The sequence below is a fragment of the Salmo trutta genome, chromosome 11 (assembly GCF_901001165.1).
Source record: "Salmo trutta chromosome 11, fSalTru1.1, whole genome shotgun sequence".
Classification (NCBI taxonomy): Eukaryota; Metazoa; Chordata; class Actinopteri; order Salmoniformes; family Salmonidae; genus Salmo; species Salmo trutta.
The window spans coordinates 3,309,868-3,328,500 of NC_042967.1; the positions used below are offsets into that span (position 1 = coordinate 3,309,868).

The 18,633-nt window shown below is 44.6% G+C and overlaps 1 protein-coding gene across 1 annotated transcript in view; it reads left to right on the forward strand.

Annotated features, from left to right (window-relative positions):
* LOC115202086 (alpha-1D adrenergic receptor-like) overlaps positions 1–13,357 on the forward strand; it is a 28,766-nt gene extending 15,409 nt beyond the window's left edge. Inside the window, exon 2 of the mRNA XM_029765969.1 lies at positions 11,467–13,357. Within this exon, the coding sequence (XP_029621829.1) occupies positions 11,467–12,077 (611 nt within the window). The 3' untranslated portion in view covers positions 12,078–13,357. The remainder of the gene's footprint in view (positions 1–11,466) is intronic.
* The last annotated feature ends 5,276 nt before the right edge of the window (positions 13,358–18,633 follow it).

Sequence of the window (18,633 nt, forward strand, 5' to 3'; positions counted from 1 at the left end):
AGCATATGACTCGTGACTACAATCGGAATTCATCGCTCAAAGTTGATGTCATTTTGCCAATTAGAATCAATACACAACTACTTTTTCCGTGATGCCTTGTGTCTGATAGTTCATTTTAATGCTGTGTTGTGTTGAACCAGTCAGCAGTGAAGCCTCTGGGAAGAACAGGACCAAAGGGACATAAATCTCTCCTTCTGGTAGAAGTAAATTGGCATGACTCATTCTTGAAACACGATTCCTAGCTCCGCACCAGATGAAAGGCAATCTCAAACTGGACAGATGAGGGCAGACTAGGGGAAGGAGGGTATAGAGTTGTTTATATGACACATACCCCCTGTGGCAAAGTTAGAAGTGTGTGCATGTGAGTGTGAATAATTAGTCTGTGTGTACTGTGTACACAACAGACTTGGGTTTGAAATCTTTTCAAATACTGTGAGCATTCCCTTGAGTCTGCCTGGATTGCCGGATGGGAACACTTAAGGCACTATTTCATTGGTTACATTGCAACAGGCAAGCTCAATCACAGCAAACAGCAAACTATTGTATTGTAGTTCCCCAAAACTGGCAGAAAAGAGCATGTACTGTATACAACACAATGATAGTTGTATCTTTGTTTCATCATCAGCCTTCTACACAAAGTACACAACACTAATAACGAGAGAAAACAAAGCAAGCCTCAAACAATGAACCACCAGTTAGTTTCACTCTGTCTACATCACCCACCTAATGGTACCGAGTCTTCCTGTGGGGCCCCTGTGGGGCCTCTCTAACAACAGTACAGTAGTAGCCTAATGGGCCACATACATCCAACAACAGTACAGTAGTCTATAATGGTGTCATCAGTCAGATCCCACACAGGGGGTCACAAGGGGTTGTCTGGTTCTTTAAAGGGATAGTTATGTACGGTAATGCCCCAAGAATCCGGCTTGGTGGTGGTGGGTTCCTCAGAGCAACACTAGCACACCAATTACCCATTACACACAAGCACACGCAGACACACCAATTACCCATTACACACAAGCACACGCAGACACACCAATTACCCATTGCACACACACACGTATGCACACACACCAATCTTGTCCAAAGGAACACGCTTTCATCTCAGAGACCTGACTACCACCCAAATTACCGCCATACTGGCCAGTAGAGGAGGCCTGTTGTGAACCTATGTCAGGTTGTTAAAGCCACTCCAGTGGGTGATGATGGCTGATGATAACCTCTCCTCCCCTCCCTCACTACGCTGCCTCCCTTCCTCTCCACTTCCAAGTGTCCCTCTCTTTTGCTATTTACATCTTTGCTACTGGTATAGTGCCTGTGAAGCCGGTGCAACACTAACACTTGCAGGTAGACTGTGCGTGTGTGTGTGTGTGTGTGTGTGTGTGTGTGTGTGTGTGTGTGTGTGTGTGTGTGTGTGTGTGTGTGTGTGTGTGTGTGTGTGTGTGTGTGTGTGTGTGTGTGTGTGTGTGTGTGTGTGTGCGTGTGTGTGTGTGTTTTCCTCACAAGCATAGTAAAACAAGGAACATTTAGACAAGTGGGGACATTTCACCTGTCCCCACAAGGACAAAGGCTATTTTAGGCTTAAGGGTTAGGGTTAGGGTTACAATTAGGGTTAGGGTCAGGGGTAAAAGTAAGGCGATACGGTCCGGTACGGTGTCCCGGCAAAATAAATAGTGTGGGTACGTCGTAGCAGTAAAACATGAGCCTATCACAATAATTAAATCAAAATGTCAAGAAAACTCAAATCAAATCAAATGTATTTATATAGCCCTTCGTATATCAGCTGAAATCTCAAAGTGCTGTACAGAAACCCAGCCTAAAACCCCAAACAGCAAGCAATGCATGTGAAAGAAAAACTCCCTAGGAAAAACTCCCTAGAAAGGCCAAAAACCTAGGAAGAAACCTAGAGAGGAACCAGGCTATGAGGGTTGGCCAGTCCTCTTCTGGCTGTGCTGGGTGGATATTTTAAGAGAACATGGTCAAGATGTTAAAATGTTCATAAATGTCACGTCCGGTGAACAGGTCAGGGTTCCGTAGCCGCAGGCAGAACAGTTGAAACTGGAGCAGCAGCATGGCCAGGTGGACTGGGGACAGCAAGGAGTCATCATGCCAGGTAGTCCCGAGGCATGGTCCTAGGGCTCAGGTCCTCTGAGAGAAAGAAAGAAAGAGAGAAAGAGAGAATTAGAGAGAGCATATTTAAATTCACACAGGACACCGGATAAGACAAGAGAATACTCCAGATGTAGCAGACTGACCCTAGCCCCCCGACACATAAACTACTGCAGCATAAATACTGGAGGCTGAGACAGGAGGGATCAGAAGACACTGTGGCCCCATCCGATGATACCCCCGGACAGGGCCAAACAGGCAGGATATAACCACACCCACTTTGCCAAAGCACAGCCCCCACACCACTAGTAGGCTTTTACACCAATTGGCTATTGCACCAATACACCGACAACGAGGAGACAGCCTACAGGAAGGAGGTCAGAGACCTGGTCGTGTGGTGCCAGGACAACAACCTCTCCCACAATGTGATCAAGACAAAGGAGATGATTGAGGACTACAGGAAAAGGAGGACAGAGCACGCCCCTATTCTCATTGACGGGGCTGTAGTAGAACAGTTTGAGAGCTTCAAGTTCCTTGGTGTCCACATCACCAACAAACTATCATGGTCCAAACACACCAAGATAGTTGTGAAGAGGGCACGACAAAGCCTATTCCCCCTCAGGAGACTGAAAATATTTGGCATGGGTCCTCAGATCCTCAAAAGGTTCTACAGCTGCACCATCGAGATCATCCTGACTAGTTGCATCACTGCCTGGTATGGCAACTGCTCGGCCTCCGACTGCAAGGCACTACAGAGGGTAGTGCGTACGGCCCAGTACATCACTGGGGCCAAGCTTCTTGCCATCCAGGTCCTCTATATCTGGCGGTGTCAGAGGAAGGCCCTAAAAATTGTCAAAGACTCCAGCCACCCTAGTCATAGACTGTTCTTTGTGCTACCGCACGGCAAGCAGTACCTGAGCGCCAAGTCTAGGTCCAAAAGGCTTCTTAACAGCTTCTACCTCCAAGCCAAGACTCCTTAACATCTAGTCAAATGGCTACCCAGACCCCTCTTTTACGCAGCTGCTACTCTCTGTTTATAATCTATGCATAGTCAGTTTTTATTATTATTATTATTATATATATTTTTTATTTTTATTTAACTAGATAGGCTAGTTGAGAACACGTTCTCATTTACAACTGCGACCTGGCCAAGATAAAGCAAAGCAGTGCGACAGAAACAACAACACAGGGTTACACAATAGAAAAAAAAGAAAGTTTATATACAGTGTGTGCAAATGGCATGAGGCAGTAAGGCAATAAATAGGCCATAGTAGCAAAGTAATTACAATTTAGCAGATTAACACTGGAATGATAGATGAGCAGATGATGATGAGCAAGTAGAGATACAGGTGTGCAAAAGAGCAGAAAAGTAAATAAAAACAATATGGGGATGAGGTAGGTAGATTGGGTGGTGTAACGCTCCTCTTCGTCTGAAGATATAGAGAAATCGCTGTCGGAGAAAGTGGACCAATACGCAGCGGGTTGCGTGCTCATCATATTTTATTTAAATGTGAACACCAAGAAAAAACAAGAAACAAAGACCGACAGGAACAGTTTTGCAGGCTATACACAACGCAATGCAAAAACAACAACCCACAAACCCCAGGTGAAAAACACACTCCTAATATATGACTCCCAATCAGGAACAACGAAATACAGCTGTTCCTGATCGGGAGCCACACAGACTAACAAAGAAATAGAATACCTAGAAAACACATGCAACACAAACCTTCTGCCACGTCCTGACCAAAACTAATACAATACTCCCTCTGCTGGTCAGGATGTGACCGTACCCCCCCCCCCAAAGGTGCAGACCCCAGATGCACCTCAAAAGAAAACAAAAAAAAACAACCAACATCAAAAAAATTCCCCTTAAACTAAAGGGAGGGAAGGGAGGGTGGCTGCCGTCAACAACGGCACCTGTGGAACACCCCCCCTCCCCAACCCACCTATACTGGAGGTGGCTCAGGTTCTGGCCTACTATCCTCCAGACTATAGATAGAGTCTCTTAGCTCCGGGCCGGAGGCAGACTCACTCAGTTCCGGGTCGTAGGCAGACTCATTCGGTTGCAAGCTGTAGACAGACTCACACAGTTCACAGTTAATTTCACCCTCATTCTGTTCTGGGTCACAGGCAGACTCACCCGGTTCCGGGTCGCAGGCAGACTCACCCGGTTCCAGGTCGCAGGCAGACTCACCCGGTTCCGGACAGTGGGCCGTCTCCCCTGGTTCCGGACAGTGGGCCGTCTCCCCTGGTTCCGGACATTGGGCCGTCTCCCCTGGTTCCAGACAGTGGGCCGTCTCCCCTGGTTCCGGACAGTGGGCCGTCTCACCTGGTTCCGTACACTCTGGACGAGGCACTGTTGCCGGATACTCTGGACGAGGCACTGTTGCCGGATACTCTGGACGAGGCACTGTTGCCGAACACTCTGGACGAGGCACTGTTGCCGGACACTCTGGACGAGGCACTGTTGCCGGACACTCTGGACGAGGCACTGTTGCCGGACACTCTGGACGAGGCACTGTTGCCGGATACTCGGGCCTGGTCTGACGCACTGGAAGCCTGATGCGTGGGACTGGTAGTGGAGGTACCAGCCTGGGGACACGCACCTCAGGGCTAGTGCGAGGAGCGGGAACAGGCTGAGTAGGACTAGGCTGACTCACTGGAAGCTTGATGCGTGGTGCTGGTACTGGACGTGCCAGACTAGAGGTTCGCACTTCCGGGTCAGCACGAGAGGCGGGAACTGGAAAAACTGGGCCCTGGAGGCGCACAGGTGGTCTTGATCGCACCTCCTGCACAACCTGTCCTGGCTGGGTGGAACTAGCAGCCCTGTACGAGCGGGGTGCTAGTACAGGGCGAACTGGGCTGTGCAGGGGCTTGATGGTTACCGTGCGTCGAGCGGGCGTAGGGTAGCCTGGTCCTAGGAGGCGTACCGGCGACCAGACGCGCTGCGCAGGCATCCTCCTACCAGGCTGGATGCCCACTCTAGCACGGCATCTGCGATGGGCTGGAATAGCTCGCACTGGACTGTGCGAGCGTATGGGCGAGATCGTGCGCACTTCTTTGAAGTTCGGCGCCCTCCACTCCATACGTTTCTTCCTATAAGCATGGGTAGCTGGCTTAGGGCTCATCCTTGACCCAGCCAAACTACCCGTGTGCCCCCCCAAAAAATGTCTTGGGGGTGCCTCTCGTGCTTCTCCCTCAGCGCGTACATGGCCTCATATCGACGCCTCTCTGCCTTGGCCTCCTCTCTCTCTTCCCTTGGGCGACGGTATTCCCCAGCCTGGTGACAAGGTCCTGCCCCGTTCAGAATCTCCTCCCACGTCAATTTCTCTCGATTGTCCAACTCAAAGTCCCTTTTCTCCTTCCTCCGCTGCTTGGTCTCTTTATGGTGGGTTGTTCTGTAACGCTCCTCTTCGTCTGAAGATATAGAGAAATTGCTGTCGGAGAAAGTGGACCAATACGCAGCGGGTTGCGTGCTCATCATATTTTATTTAAATGTGAACACCAAGAAAAAACAAGAAACAAAGACTGACAGGAACAGTTTTGCAGGCTATACACAACGCAATGCAAAAACAACAACCCACAAACCCCAGGTGAAAAATACACTCCTAATATATGACTCCCAATCAGGAACAACGAAATACAGCTGTTCCTGATCGGGAGCCACACAGACTAACAAAGAAATAAAATACCTAGAAAACACATACAACACAAACCTTCTGCCACGTCCTGACCAAAACTAATACAATACTCCCTCTGCTGGTCAGGACATGACAGGTGGGCTATTTACAGATGGACTATGTACAGCTGCAGCGATTGGTTAGCTTCTCAGATAGCTGATGTGTAAAGTTAGTGAGGGAAATGTAAGTCTCCAGCTTCAGTGATTTTTGCAATTCGTTCCAGTCACTGGCAGCAGAGAACTGGAAGGAAAGGCGGCCAAAGAAGGTGTTGGCTTTGGGGATGACCAGTGAGATGTATCTGCTGGAGCGCGTGCTACGGGTGGGTGTTGTTATTGTGACCAGTGAGCTGAGATAAGGCAGAGCTTCTCCTAGCATAGACTTATAGATGACCTGGAGCCAGTGGGTCTGGCGACAAATATGTAGCGAGGGCCAGCCGACTAGAGCATACAGGTCGCAGTGGTGGGTGGTAAAAGGCACTTTGGTAACAAAACGGATGGCACTGTGATAGACTACATCCAATTTGCTGAGTAGAGTATTGGAAGCTATTTTGTAGATGACATCGCTGAAGTCGAAGATCGGTAGGATAGTCAGTTTTACTAGGGTAAGTTTGGCGGCGTGAGTGAAGGAGGCTTTGTTGCGAAATAGAAAGCCGATTCTAGATTTGATTTTGGATTGGAGTTGTTTGATATGAGTCTGGAAGGAGAGTTTACAGTCTAGCCAGGTATTTGTAGTTGTCCACGTATTCTAGGTCAGAAACGTCCATAGTGATGCTAGTCGGGCGGGCGGGTGCAGGCAGCGAACGGTTGAAATGCATGCATTTGGTTTTACTAGCGTTTAAGGCCACTGAAGGAGTGTTGTATGGCATTGAAGCTCGTTTGGAGGTTAGTTAACACGGTGTCCAAAGAAGGGCCAGATGTATACAGAATTGTGTCATCTGCGTAGAGGTGGATCAGGGAATCACCAGCAGCAAGAGCAACATCGTTGATATATACAGAGAAAAGAGTCGGCCCGAGAATTGAACCCTGTGGTACCCCCATAGAGACTGCCAGAGGTCCGGACTTTAACTCTACCTACATGTACATATTACCTCAATTACATCGACTAACCGATGTCCCCGCACATTGACTCTGTACCGGTACCCCTGTATATAGCCTTGCTTGTTATTTTACTGCTGCTGTTTAATTATTTGTTACATTTATTTTCTATTTTCTATTTTTCACTTATCTATATAAAAATTATTTTTAACACAAACGTTGTTGGTTAAGGGCTTGTAAGTAAGCATTTTGCTCTAAGGTCTACCTACACCTGTTGTATTCGGTACATGATTTGATTTGGTTTGTACTTGGAAATGGGTGCTATAGTCTACGCTCCAAAATGCGTTGTGGTTCGACGAGAACACTGACATTTTGCCAAGGCAGAGACGAGTGGCCGACACCGAGGCGTGCACGGACAGCAGTGGACATGTAAATTCTGGCCTAATGACAACTGTCAAATGTCATTACACTTTTTGGGTGTTTTGTGAAAAGGATGTCTCTTTCCACTGACCACTGTTTGGAGGCTGGAAATATGTTGCGAGTGGATGAACGTACACAGGTAGCTTAGTAAAGGATCCCTTTGAAAGTGATTGTTTGACAATCAGATGAAAACATGACTGGTGGGTTTATGCCACAATAAAAGGTAATACATTTTGAATACACAGATATCTTATTGAATTAATAGGGATTCTATATGTAATTCTATGATTAGGAGCATAAACAAAACGTGCAAGTGTGTTCACATATAGGAGGTCCCATTCCGGGAACATATCAATGGTTAGGGTTAGAATTATGGTTAGGGGTTAGGTTTAGGGTTAGGAGTTAAGGTTAGGGGTTTGGGGTTAAGGTTAGTTTCAAAGGATTTTTTTTTATTTTTTATGTTAAACTTAATATTCATCATCTCCAGCACCACCCCAACATCAACATATGTTAAAATGGGGTGTTTCTATGTTTGTAGTAAAAAAGTTAATAGGAAGACAAGTCTTTCCCGCAACATTGGTGTCCCTTACGTGATTTTAACCACTTATGAGTAGGCATTGCTTACTAATTAATTGCCTACTAATTGGTTGAGGATGTCATTGGAAACACTTTTTTTTGTACAAAACATAGAAAGCGCCATTTTCACATATGTTGATTGTTGGGGTGGTGCTGGAGATGATGAATGATGAAGTTAAAAATGTAGAAATTTCCCTTTAAGTCTAGGTTAAGGGCTAGAGATTTAGGGTTAGGGGTTAAGGAAAATTAGATTTTGAATAGGAATCAGTTTTTTGGTCCCCACAAGGATAGTGTGCGTGTGTGCCACGTCAGCTCCCATCTAAACTAAACTGCCCACTGGTCCCTAAGGAGAGAGCTCAGGCCAGGGCAAGGAGAGATGAAGGAAAGGAGGGCCAGTCAACACTGTGGCGGAGATGAGATGAGATTAGGGACGTGGGGGCTGGACCAAGCGTTCCTCTCCACTGAAACATCTCTACCAAGAGTACCATATTTCGTAGCTGTCTATGTACCTCTACAAACCAATGCTGGCACGAAGACCACACTCAACAAGCTGTATAAGGCCAAAATCAAACAAGAAAATTCAGTTCTAGAAGCGGTGCTCCTAGTAGCTAGGGACTTTAATGCAGGAAAACTTAAATCTGTTTTACCTAATTTCTACCAGCATGTTATATGTGCAACGAGAGAGAAAAGAACTCTAGACCGCCTTCACTCCACACAGAGATGCATACAAAGCTCTCCCTCGCCCTCCATTTGGCAAATCTGACCATAATTATATTCCTGCTTACAAGCAAAAACTAAAGCAGGAAGTACCAGTGACTCGCTCAATACGGAAGTGGTCAGATGACACGGATGCAACAGGACTGTTTTGATAGCACAGACTGGAATATGTTCCGGAATTTATTCAATGGCATTGAGGAGTATACCACATCAGTCAACGGCCTAATCAATAAGTGCATTGATGACGTGATCCCCACAGTGACCATAGTTACATATCCCAACCAGAAGCCATGGATTACAGGCAACATCCGCACTGAGCTAAAGGCTAGAGCTGCCACTTTCAAGGAGCAGGACACTAATCCGTACTCTTATTAGAAATCCCGCTATGCCCTCAGACAAACCATCAAACAGGCAAAGCATCAATACAGGACTAAGATTGAATCGTGCTACAATGGCTCTGACGCTCGTCGGATGTGGCAGGGTTTACAAACTATTAAGGATTACAAAGGGAAACCCAGCCGCGAGCTGCCCAGTGACACAAGCCTACAAGACGAGCTAAATACCTTCTATGCTCGCTTCGAGGCAAGCAACATTAAAGCACGCATGAGAGCACCAGCTGTTTCAGACGACTGTGTGAACACGCTCTCTGTAGCCCATGTGAGTAAGACCTTTAAACAGGTCAACATTCACAAGGCCACGGGGCCAGAAGGATTAACAGGACGTGTGCTCAGAGCATGCACGAACCAAGTGGCAAGTGTCTTCACAGACATTTCCAACCTCTCCCTGACCGAGTTTGTAATACCTACATGTTTCAAGCTGACCACCATAGTCCCTGTGCCCAAGAATGCCAAGGCTATCTGCCTAAATGATGACCGACCCATAGCACTCATGTCTGTAGCCATGAAGTGCTTTGAAAGGCTGGTCATGCGTCACATCAACACCACTCGGAAACCATAGACCCACTCCAATTCACATACCGCCCCAACAGATCCACAGATGACGCAATCTCAATTGCACTCCACACTGCCCTTTCCAGACGAATGTTAACCTGTTTAAAGGTCTTACTCACATCGGCTACGGAGAGCGAGATCACACAGTTGTCCGGAACAGCTGGTGCTCTTAGGTATGGTTCACTGTTGCTTGTCTCGATGCGAGCATAGAAGGAATTTAGCTCGCCTGGTAGGCTTGCATCACTGAGCAACTCGCGGCTGGGTTTCCCTTTGTGATCCTTGATAGTTTGCAAGCCCTGCCACATCTGACAAGCATTAGAGCCGGCATAGTAGGATTCGATCTTAGTTCTGTATTGACGTTATGACTGTTTGATGGCTTGTCGGAGGTTGTAGTGGGATTTCTTATAAGCATACAGATTAGTGTCCCGTTCCTTTAAAGTGGCAGCTCTAGCCTTCAGCTCAGTGTGAATGTTCCCTGTAATCCATGGCTTCTGGTTGGGATATGTACATACGGTCACTATGGGGGACGACGTCGTCGATGCACTTATTAATGAAGCCAGTAACTTATGTGGTAAACTCCTCAATGTTATCAGATGAATCCAGGAACATATTCCAGTCTGTGCTAGCGAAACAGTCTTCTACCTTAGTATCCGCTTCATTGGACCACTTCCATATTGAGCGTGTCACTAGTACTTCCTGTTTGTAAGCAGGAATCAGGAGGATAGAGTTATGGTCAGATCTGCCAAATGCAGGACGAGGGAGAGCTTTGTATACATTTCTGTTTGTGGAATAAAGGTAATCTAGAGTTTTTCCCCCCTAGTTGCACAGGTGACATGCTGGAAAACATTTGGTAGGACAGTTTTTCAGATTCCCTGCATTAAAATCACTGGCCCTATATAACTGTTTATGGCACTATACTGTACATCTCGTTGAGTGCAGTCTTAGTGCCAGTATCGGTTTGCGGTGGTAAATACACAGCTATGAAAAATATAGATGAAAACTCTCTAGCTAAATAGTATGGTCTGCAGCTTATCAAGAGGTATTCTAACTCATGTGAGCAAAACCTAGAGACTTCCAGAGATCGCGCACCAGCTGTTGTTTACAAAGAAACACACACCTCCTGCCTTAACCTTACCCGAAGAAGCTGCCGTTCGCTCTTGACGATGCATAGAAAAAACAGCTAGATGTATCTCATTTGAAGCCAATTCTTGTCTTACACACAAAATGTCAAAGTTTAAAAATGAAGAGAGATGAAAACAAAATCCTTATTAATTATTTTGAAGAACAACATTAAAGCTGAAACACAAAACAATATCTAGATACTGGTAAATAATGCAATGACTCCAAAAGCAAGCTTGCGCACAATAAAAATGTTTTTAAAAAAGTGTGTGTGAGGCAGCCGTGGAACATCTTGTTGCTAACTTTATTCAGTGGCACAGAAAAATATATTTGAGAAGAAGAGAGACTCCAAAGGTTTGCGAGGGATAATTTTAAACCAAAAAACTGTTTAACAGTGGTCTTGGCTTCCTTCTAGTTTCTCTCTGTTCTAAGTTAACACAAGTTCATTCCAAACTCCTCACGAGTACATTGCCAGAAAGAAAAGAAAAAGGAAAAGCAAACATTTTGTGAAAAAACAATATAGTATGGCCTCAACAGCCCTTAATATGGTACATATGATTAAAATAGCTATGGCCTCAACAGCCCTTAATATGGTAAATATGATTAAAATAGCTAGAAATGTATTTGTCTTCATGTCCTTTGTAATCAAGATCAAGTAAGGTCTGATCACCGATGAGACAGCCTACTCACAAGCTGTGAGTTTAGGATTCAGTGTTGTGAGGAATCCTCTATTTTGTGATTTTACTACCACAGTCCTCTCTTTCAGAACACTTGAATAGATTTTAAATGTCTTTAAAACATAAGTTATCTTAAAGATTATCACAGATCCTAACACCTCTCTCCTCTGTTTCCTCCCAGGCTCCTTCTTTCCGGCACTGAAGCCATCTGACATGGTCTTTAAGGTCATCTTCTGGCTGGGCTACTTCAACAGTTGCATTAACCCTGTCATCTACCCGTGCTCTAGCAAAGAGTTCCAGCGCGCCTTCACCCGCCTCCTCCGCTGCCAGTGCCACCGCCGCCGCCGAGTCCTGCGGCGCTTCTACGACCAGCGTTGGCGCACGGCCGTCAAGGGCCATCACCACCAGGGCATAGGTGACAGGGAAATGGGTACTATGGGTATTGGCAATGCCAGTGTGACAGACTACCGGCCGGGGTACGCCATCAACCATGAGTCGTGCGGTAGCTCGCACTACTACAAGGGTACTCAAGGACGTTCACTGAGTTTTAAAGGGTGGAGCCTGTTCCCGCCACTACAGAAGTCATCGTTCCAGCTCAAGGAAAAGATGAACAATCTGTCCAATAAGATTAAGGGAGGTCCGGGCGGGAAGGGAGGCGTCACGGCCCCCTCCCTTGCGAGGACAGAGATTGACACGGTTTCCATGGGGATTTACAACGATGTCGCAGAGCAGAGCTGCTATCAGATCTATGACCTCACAGAGTGCTATGGCCTGAAGGAGACAGACATCTAGATTCTAGAGGGACATACTAAGGGAGGGGAAAATTTGGATGGCTACTGTCATTCAATTGCTTAAAATTCTTCAATGACATTTGCAGTGACGCTGCAAGTGAAAGCGCTTGATTAGTTGTCATTGGAGTATCAACATGGGGAATGAGCAATATAATTCCTTCCTTAAATCACCTAGATGGGGTTTGCCGGTGCAAAGCAGAAAGAGGTAAAAGTCAAAGGAAAGTGCTCTTTTTCACTTGCACCATGGAATGGAATGCGGAAATTCCACAAAATGTAAGATCGGAACTTGGGGTTATCATGGGACTATTTGACCAGCAAATAAACAAGACTGAAGGAACATTTGTCTGTAGAGAGTTGTTTGGACATCGATCAAAGGCTTGAGTTCACTTTGTCTGGAAATGGTCCAATTTGATCCAAGCACGAATTGCTCCAAAATATGATATCAAACCTTAATGATTGTATCGTGTTTGTTTCATTTTGTTGGATGGAGATTGAAGTGAAGTGGAATGGAACGTTATTTATTTGAGCTGCGTTAAAAAGACAAACGCAGAACAATAAGTGGGTATGGAAAAGGCACTTTCTGGACAGGTGGCAAGATGTCAAACTGACTTCTCGTTGATCGGCTGGGATCATCAGCAGCCCTACGCTATGTCCTTTGAGCATTCTCACTCTCAAGTCCAAACAGCTCAACCCCTACAACCAGCAGCAACATCGAGACCCAATGTCACAACTCACAACCCCCATTTTACCATAACTTACAGACAAACACTCCTTTTTTAGGGTATCAGATCATCCAGCTCAATTTAACACAATCCAGCTGGGCATAGACATGTGTTCTCTTAGAGCAAACACATATCACAAAGTGAAAGCCACTGACTTGAATGACGAAAGCATCGCACAGGACAATTTCGGGGTGATATGAGTAAACGTAGGGTAATGTATGGGTAACAATAATTGCATCTGATTTATTTTGCTAAGTGAATGAGTGAAGTGAACTGTGATGAACTGACATTAGCAGACCTCTGTGAAATTGCATTATAAAAGTGATGGGTCACATTCAGACTGGAAACAATGTATGGAGCAGTTGAATAAGTATCATGGTGTATTTACCTTAACTGCAATCAGCGCCAGAGAGAAGAGAGGTCATTTATCTTTTGAAAGGACAAGGATTGACAGAATCAAATCCTTGAACACATTGATTACAGTATTTGTCTGTTCTTTGCATTGCCAAAAAGACGCTTTTGTTTCGTTTGTATTTGCTGATGGTTCAATGACGTCTGTCAATGTTAAGCAAAATAAAATTGAAAAAAAAAATGTTTTTTTTAAATGTTATTTTTATGTCAGTCCTGGAGGGCCTTGGTCGGTGCAGGCTTTGTTCCAGCCTAGCACTAAAACGCTAGGCTGAAACGATTCAACTGAGCAACTGGTGAAACCTTAACTGGCTGTATCAGGTACATATTACGGTGGCTAGGTTTGGACAACATACCCACACAAACTACACACCATATATGCATTGTAACTACATATTGTACTGTACCTGTCATTCCCAGCAGGTGTCACTATTGGCAGCTGCTATTTACCATTTACTGTAATGCCCTACCAGCTGCATTCCCTCACAATCACAATTCACTTCAAATGCCCATCGTCACATCAAAGATGTCTTCTCTGACACCATTTGAGTAATAGTAGCACTACCGGAGTAGTATAACTACTGTACCACAGATGAGGGCATAAAAAATGGTTCCTTGTCTCTGTGTGTTACACACTGTGTTTACAGAACATTAGGAACACCTTCCTAATATTGAGTTGGTTGTCTAGGTCTTAATTGAAAGGAAAAAACTAAAACCTGCAGACACTAGGGCCTGCATGAATGAGTTTGACAGACTTGATCTACACCGATTGAAGTGGATTTAATAAGTGACATCGATAAGGGATCATATCTTTCACCTGTACTAACCTGGTCAGTCTATGTCACAGAAAGAGCAGCTGTTCCTAATGTTTTGTCAACTCGGTGTATATCCCCCCATAACTTTTGAGACAAAGGAAAGCACTAGACATAAATCATAGTCCTCTGTGTCCCAAACGGCACCCTATTCCTTATATAGTGCACTACCTTTGACCAGAGCCCTATGGGGCTTAATGGGGGATGGAGTGCCATTTGGGACGTTCCTTAAGTACTGTATGAGTCAGCCGCTGTGTGAGGGGCCCAGCCAAAATCTCTGCCAAGCTGACAATAACAAAATGGCCATACAAGCAATTACTCCAGACAGAGAATTCAGCTAAGAGGACTGAGAGAGGGAGAAAGAGAGACAGAGAGAGAGAGAAGAGAGTGAGAGAGAGTTTCAAGTTGTTTTGTCATGTGCACAAGAACAGTGAAATGCCTTCCTTGCTTTCCCAACAATGACGTAATCAATATCAGTAGTAATACAGTTGAAGTCAGAAATTTACATACACTTAAGTTGGAGTCATTAAAACTCGTTTTCCAACCACAAAATTATAGTTTTGGCAAGTCAGTTAGGACATCGTGGGAAAATCAAAAGAAAATCAACCAAGACCTCAGAAAAAAAATTTGTAGACCTCCACAAGTCTGGTTCATCCTTGGGAGCAAGTTTAAACACCATGGGACCACGCAGCCGTCATACCGCTCAGGAAGGAGACACGTTCTGTCTCCTGAAGAGGAACGTACTTTGGTGCGAAAAGTGCAAATCAATCCCAGAACAACAGCAAAGGACCTTGTGAAGATGCTGGAGGAAACAGGTACAAAAGTATCTATATCCACAGTAAAACGAGTCCTATATCAACATAACCTGAAAGGCCGCTCAGCAAGGAAGAAGCCACTGCTCCAAAACCACCATAAAAAAGCCAGACTACGGTTTGCAACTGCACATTGGGACGAAGATCGTACTTTTTGGAGAAATGTCCTCCGGTCTGATGAAACAAATATAGAACTGTTTGGCCATAATGACCATCGTTATGTTTGGAGGAAAAAAGGGGGAGGCTTGCAAGCCGAAGAACACCATCCCAACAATGAAGCACAGGGCTGGCAGCATCATGTTGTGGGGGTGCTTTGCTGCAGGAGGGACTGGTGCACTTCACCAAATAGATGGCATCATGAGGGAGAAAAATTATGTGGATATATTGAAGCAACATCTCAAGACATCAGTCAGGAAGTTAAAGCTTGGTCGCAAATGGGTCTTCCAAATTGAAAATGACCCCAAGCATACTTCCAAAGTTGTGGCAAAATGGCTTAAGGACAACAAAGTCAAGGTATTGGAGTGGCCATCACAAAGCTCTGACCTCATTCCTATCTGTGGGCAGAACTGAAAAAGCGTGTGTGAGCAAGGAGGCCAACAAACCTGACTCAGTTATACCAGCTCTGTCAGGAGGAATGGGCCAAAATTCACCCAACTTATTGTGGGAAGCTTGTGGAAGGCTACCTGAAACATTTGACCCAAGTTAAACAATGTAAAGTGCTACCAAATACTAATTGAGTGCATGTAAACTTCTGACCCACTGGGAATGTGATGAAAGAAATAAAAGCTGAAATAAATCATTCTCTCTACTATTATTCTGACATTTCACATTCTTAAAATAAAGTGGTGATCCTAACTGACCTAAGACAGGGAATTTTTACTAGGATTAAATGTCAGGAATTGTGAAAAACTGAGTTTAAATGTACTTGGCTAAGGTGTACAGTATGTAAACTTCTGACTTCAACTGTACAAATAGTAAAGAAGAACACAAGAAAGTAAGTGAGCTATATAAAGGGTCAGTTCCAGGGTCAGTGCCAATACCATATTTACAATGTGCAGGAATACTGGAATGGTAGGGGCAGATAAGTATAGGGGTAAGGTGTGACTAGTCATCAGGATACTGTACATGATAAACAGAGCAGCATACAGTATATGATGATTGGATGTGTGTGTGTGTGTGTGTGTGTAGAGTCAGTATGAATGTGTTAACAGTGCCTTCGGAAACTATTCACACCCCTTGACTTTTTACACATTTTGTTACGTTACAGCCTTATTCCAAAATAGATTAAATACAAAAAAAATCATCAGAAATCTCCACGCAGTATCCCATAATGCAAAAGTGAAAAAAGGTTTTTGAAACGTTTGCAAATGTAAAAACAAAAGTATTTACATAAGTAGTCAGACCCTTTGCTATGAGAGTCAAAACTGAGCTCAGGTGCATCCTGTTTCCATTGATCATCCTTCAGAACTTTCTACAACTTCATTGGAGTCCACCTGGTATAAATTCAATTGATTGGATATGGTTTGGAAAGGCACACACCTGTCTATTTATAGTCCCACAGTTGACAGTGCATGTCAGAGGAAAAACCAAGCCATGAAGGACTTTTCCGTAAATCTACGAGACAGGATTGTGTTCAGGCACAGATCTGGAGAACGGTACCAAAACATTGCTGCCACTACCATGTTTCACCGTAGGGATGGTGCCATGTTTCACCGTAGGGATGGTGGCATGTGTAAGAAATGCGTAATTTCCTAAATCGGAATTGGGCCCTTAGAGACTTACCCAAGAAGACTCATAGCTGCCAAAGGTGTTTCTAACTTATATTGACTCAGGGGGTTGAATACGTATCAAATCAAGCTATATTATTGTTTTTTTATTATTTCTTTTTTGGGAGTGATTTTTCTTTGACTTTTGTATTTTGTGTAGACCAATGACAAAAAAATCTGGATTTACATTCATTTTAATCCCACTTTGTAGTGCAACAAAATGTAAAAAAATTCAAGAGGGGTGAATACTTATGACACACACTGTAGTAGAATACACAACATGGAGGTCCAACGAATTCTTGGTTATCTCGCCCAAAACACTGCATGTGTGATAAAATGGTAACTTTGCCCCAAGTTGAACCCATCAGAGTCTCTAAGCCCTATCTAAGCCATTCAGGTTCTTCTATATGGAATTGTTTTAAGAAGGTCATACCAAGGATTATTTTGCTATTTGATTTTGACCCTTTGAAGTATAAAAAAAAATATCAACAAATTATTTGATGAAAAAGTATTTTTGACCTTACTGCTATTAGCCCATACAAACACATTGAATAACATATTCTCTACATGGAACAACAGATATTCCAAAAATATATCAAAAGGAAGTCTGGGGAAGGGTACCAAAACATTTCCACAAGAACACAGTGGCAACCATTATTCTTATATAAAAGAAGTTTAGAACCACCAAGTGTCTTCCTAGAGCTGGCCGCCCGGCCAAACTGAGCAATCGGGGGAGAAGGGCCTTGGTCAGGGAGGTGACAAAGAATATGATGGTCACTCTGACAGAGCTCCAGAGTTCCTCTGTGGAGATGGGAGAACCTTCCAGAAGGACAACCATCTCTGCAGCACTCCACCAATCAGGCCAGACGGAAGCCACTCCTCAGTAAAAGGCACGTCACGTCTGTAAGTGTCACGTCTAGAGGAAACCTGTCACCATCCCTACGGTGAAGCATTGTGGTGGCAGCATCATGCTGTGGGGGATGTTTTTCAGCGGCAGGGACTGGGAGACTAGTCAGTACCGAGGGAAAGATGAACGGAGGAAAGTACAGAGAAATCCTTGATGAAACCTGCTCCAGAGCACTCAGGACCGCAGACTTGGGTGAAGTTTCACCTTCCAACAGGACAATGACCCTAAGCACACAGGCAAGACAACACAGGAGTGGCTTCGGGACAAGTCTCTGAATGTCCTTGAGTGGCCCAGCCAAAGCCTGGACTTGAACCCAATCGAACATCTCTGGAGAAACCTGAAAATAGCTGTGCAGCAACTCTCCCCATCCAACCTGACAGAGCTTGAGAGGATCTGCAGAGAAGAATGGGAGAAACTCCCTAAATACAGGTGTGCCAAGATTTTAGCGTCATCCCAAGAAGACTCAAGACTGTAATCGCTGCCAATGGTGCTTCAACAAAGTGTTGAGTAAAGGCTCTGAATACTTATGTAAATGTCGTATTTCTGTATTTATTTTTTATAAATTATCTAACATTTCTAAAAACCAGTATTTGCATTGTCATTATGTGTAGATTGATGAGGGGGGAAAAGCAACTTGATCCATTTTAGAAAAAGGCTGTAACATTACAGAAATGTGGAAAGTCAAGGGGTCTGAGTACGTTCCAAAAGCACTGTACATGTCCATGGTGCAATCATATTTAGAAAACCCCCTCATTATAATGCCTAAGGATTTAGTAATGCCTACGGATTTAGTAAGACTTTACACATGACTTTACTGACAAACTGAACTGGTGCAACACAACTGCGGTGTAGGATGGTAACCTACAGTGTTATAACATAGACTATCACCCAGCCTATGAGGTTCATCCCCCATCAGAGCTTGTTTTGATGTTTCTCGCAGACTAAAACAGCCAAAACAAGTGATGCTCTATGAGCTGTGAGAACATATCTGCCGTACTCATCAAACAGCCTATATAACCTTTTGCAGGGTGAGAAGTTGATTTTTCCTTTTCCTCTTCCAAATCACCAATCCCATGCTGGGTGGACTGTTGTTATGACGATAATCATCCAAGCAAGGGCAGATTGGGAAG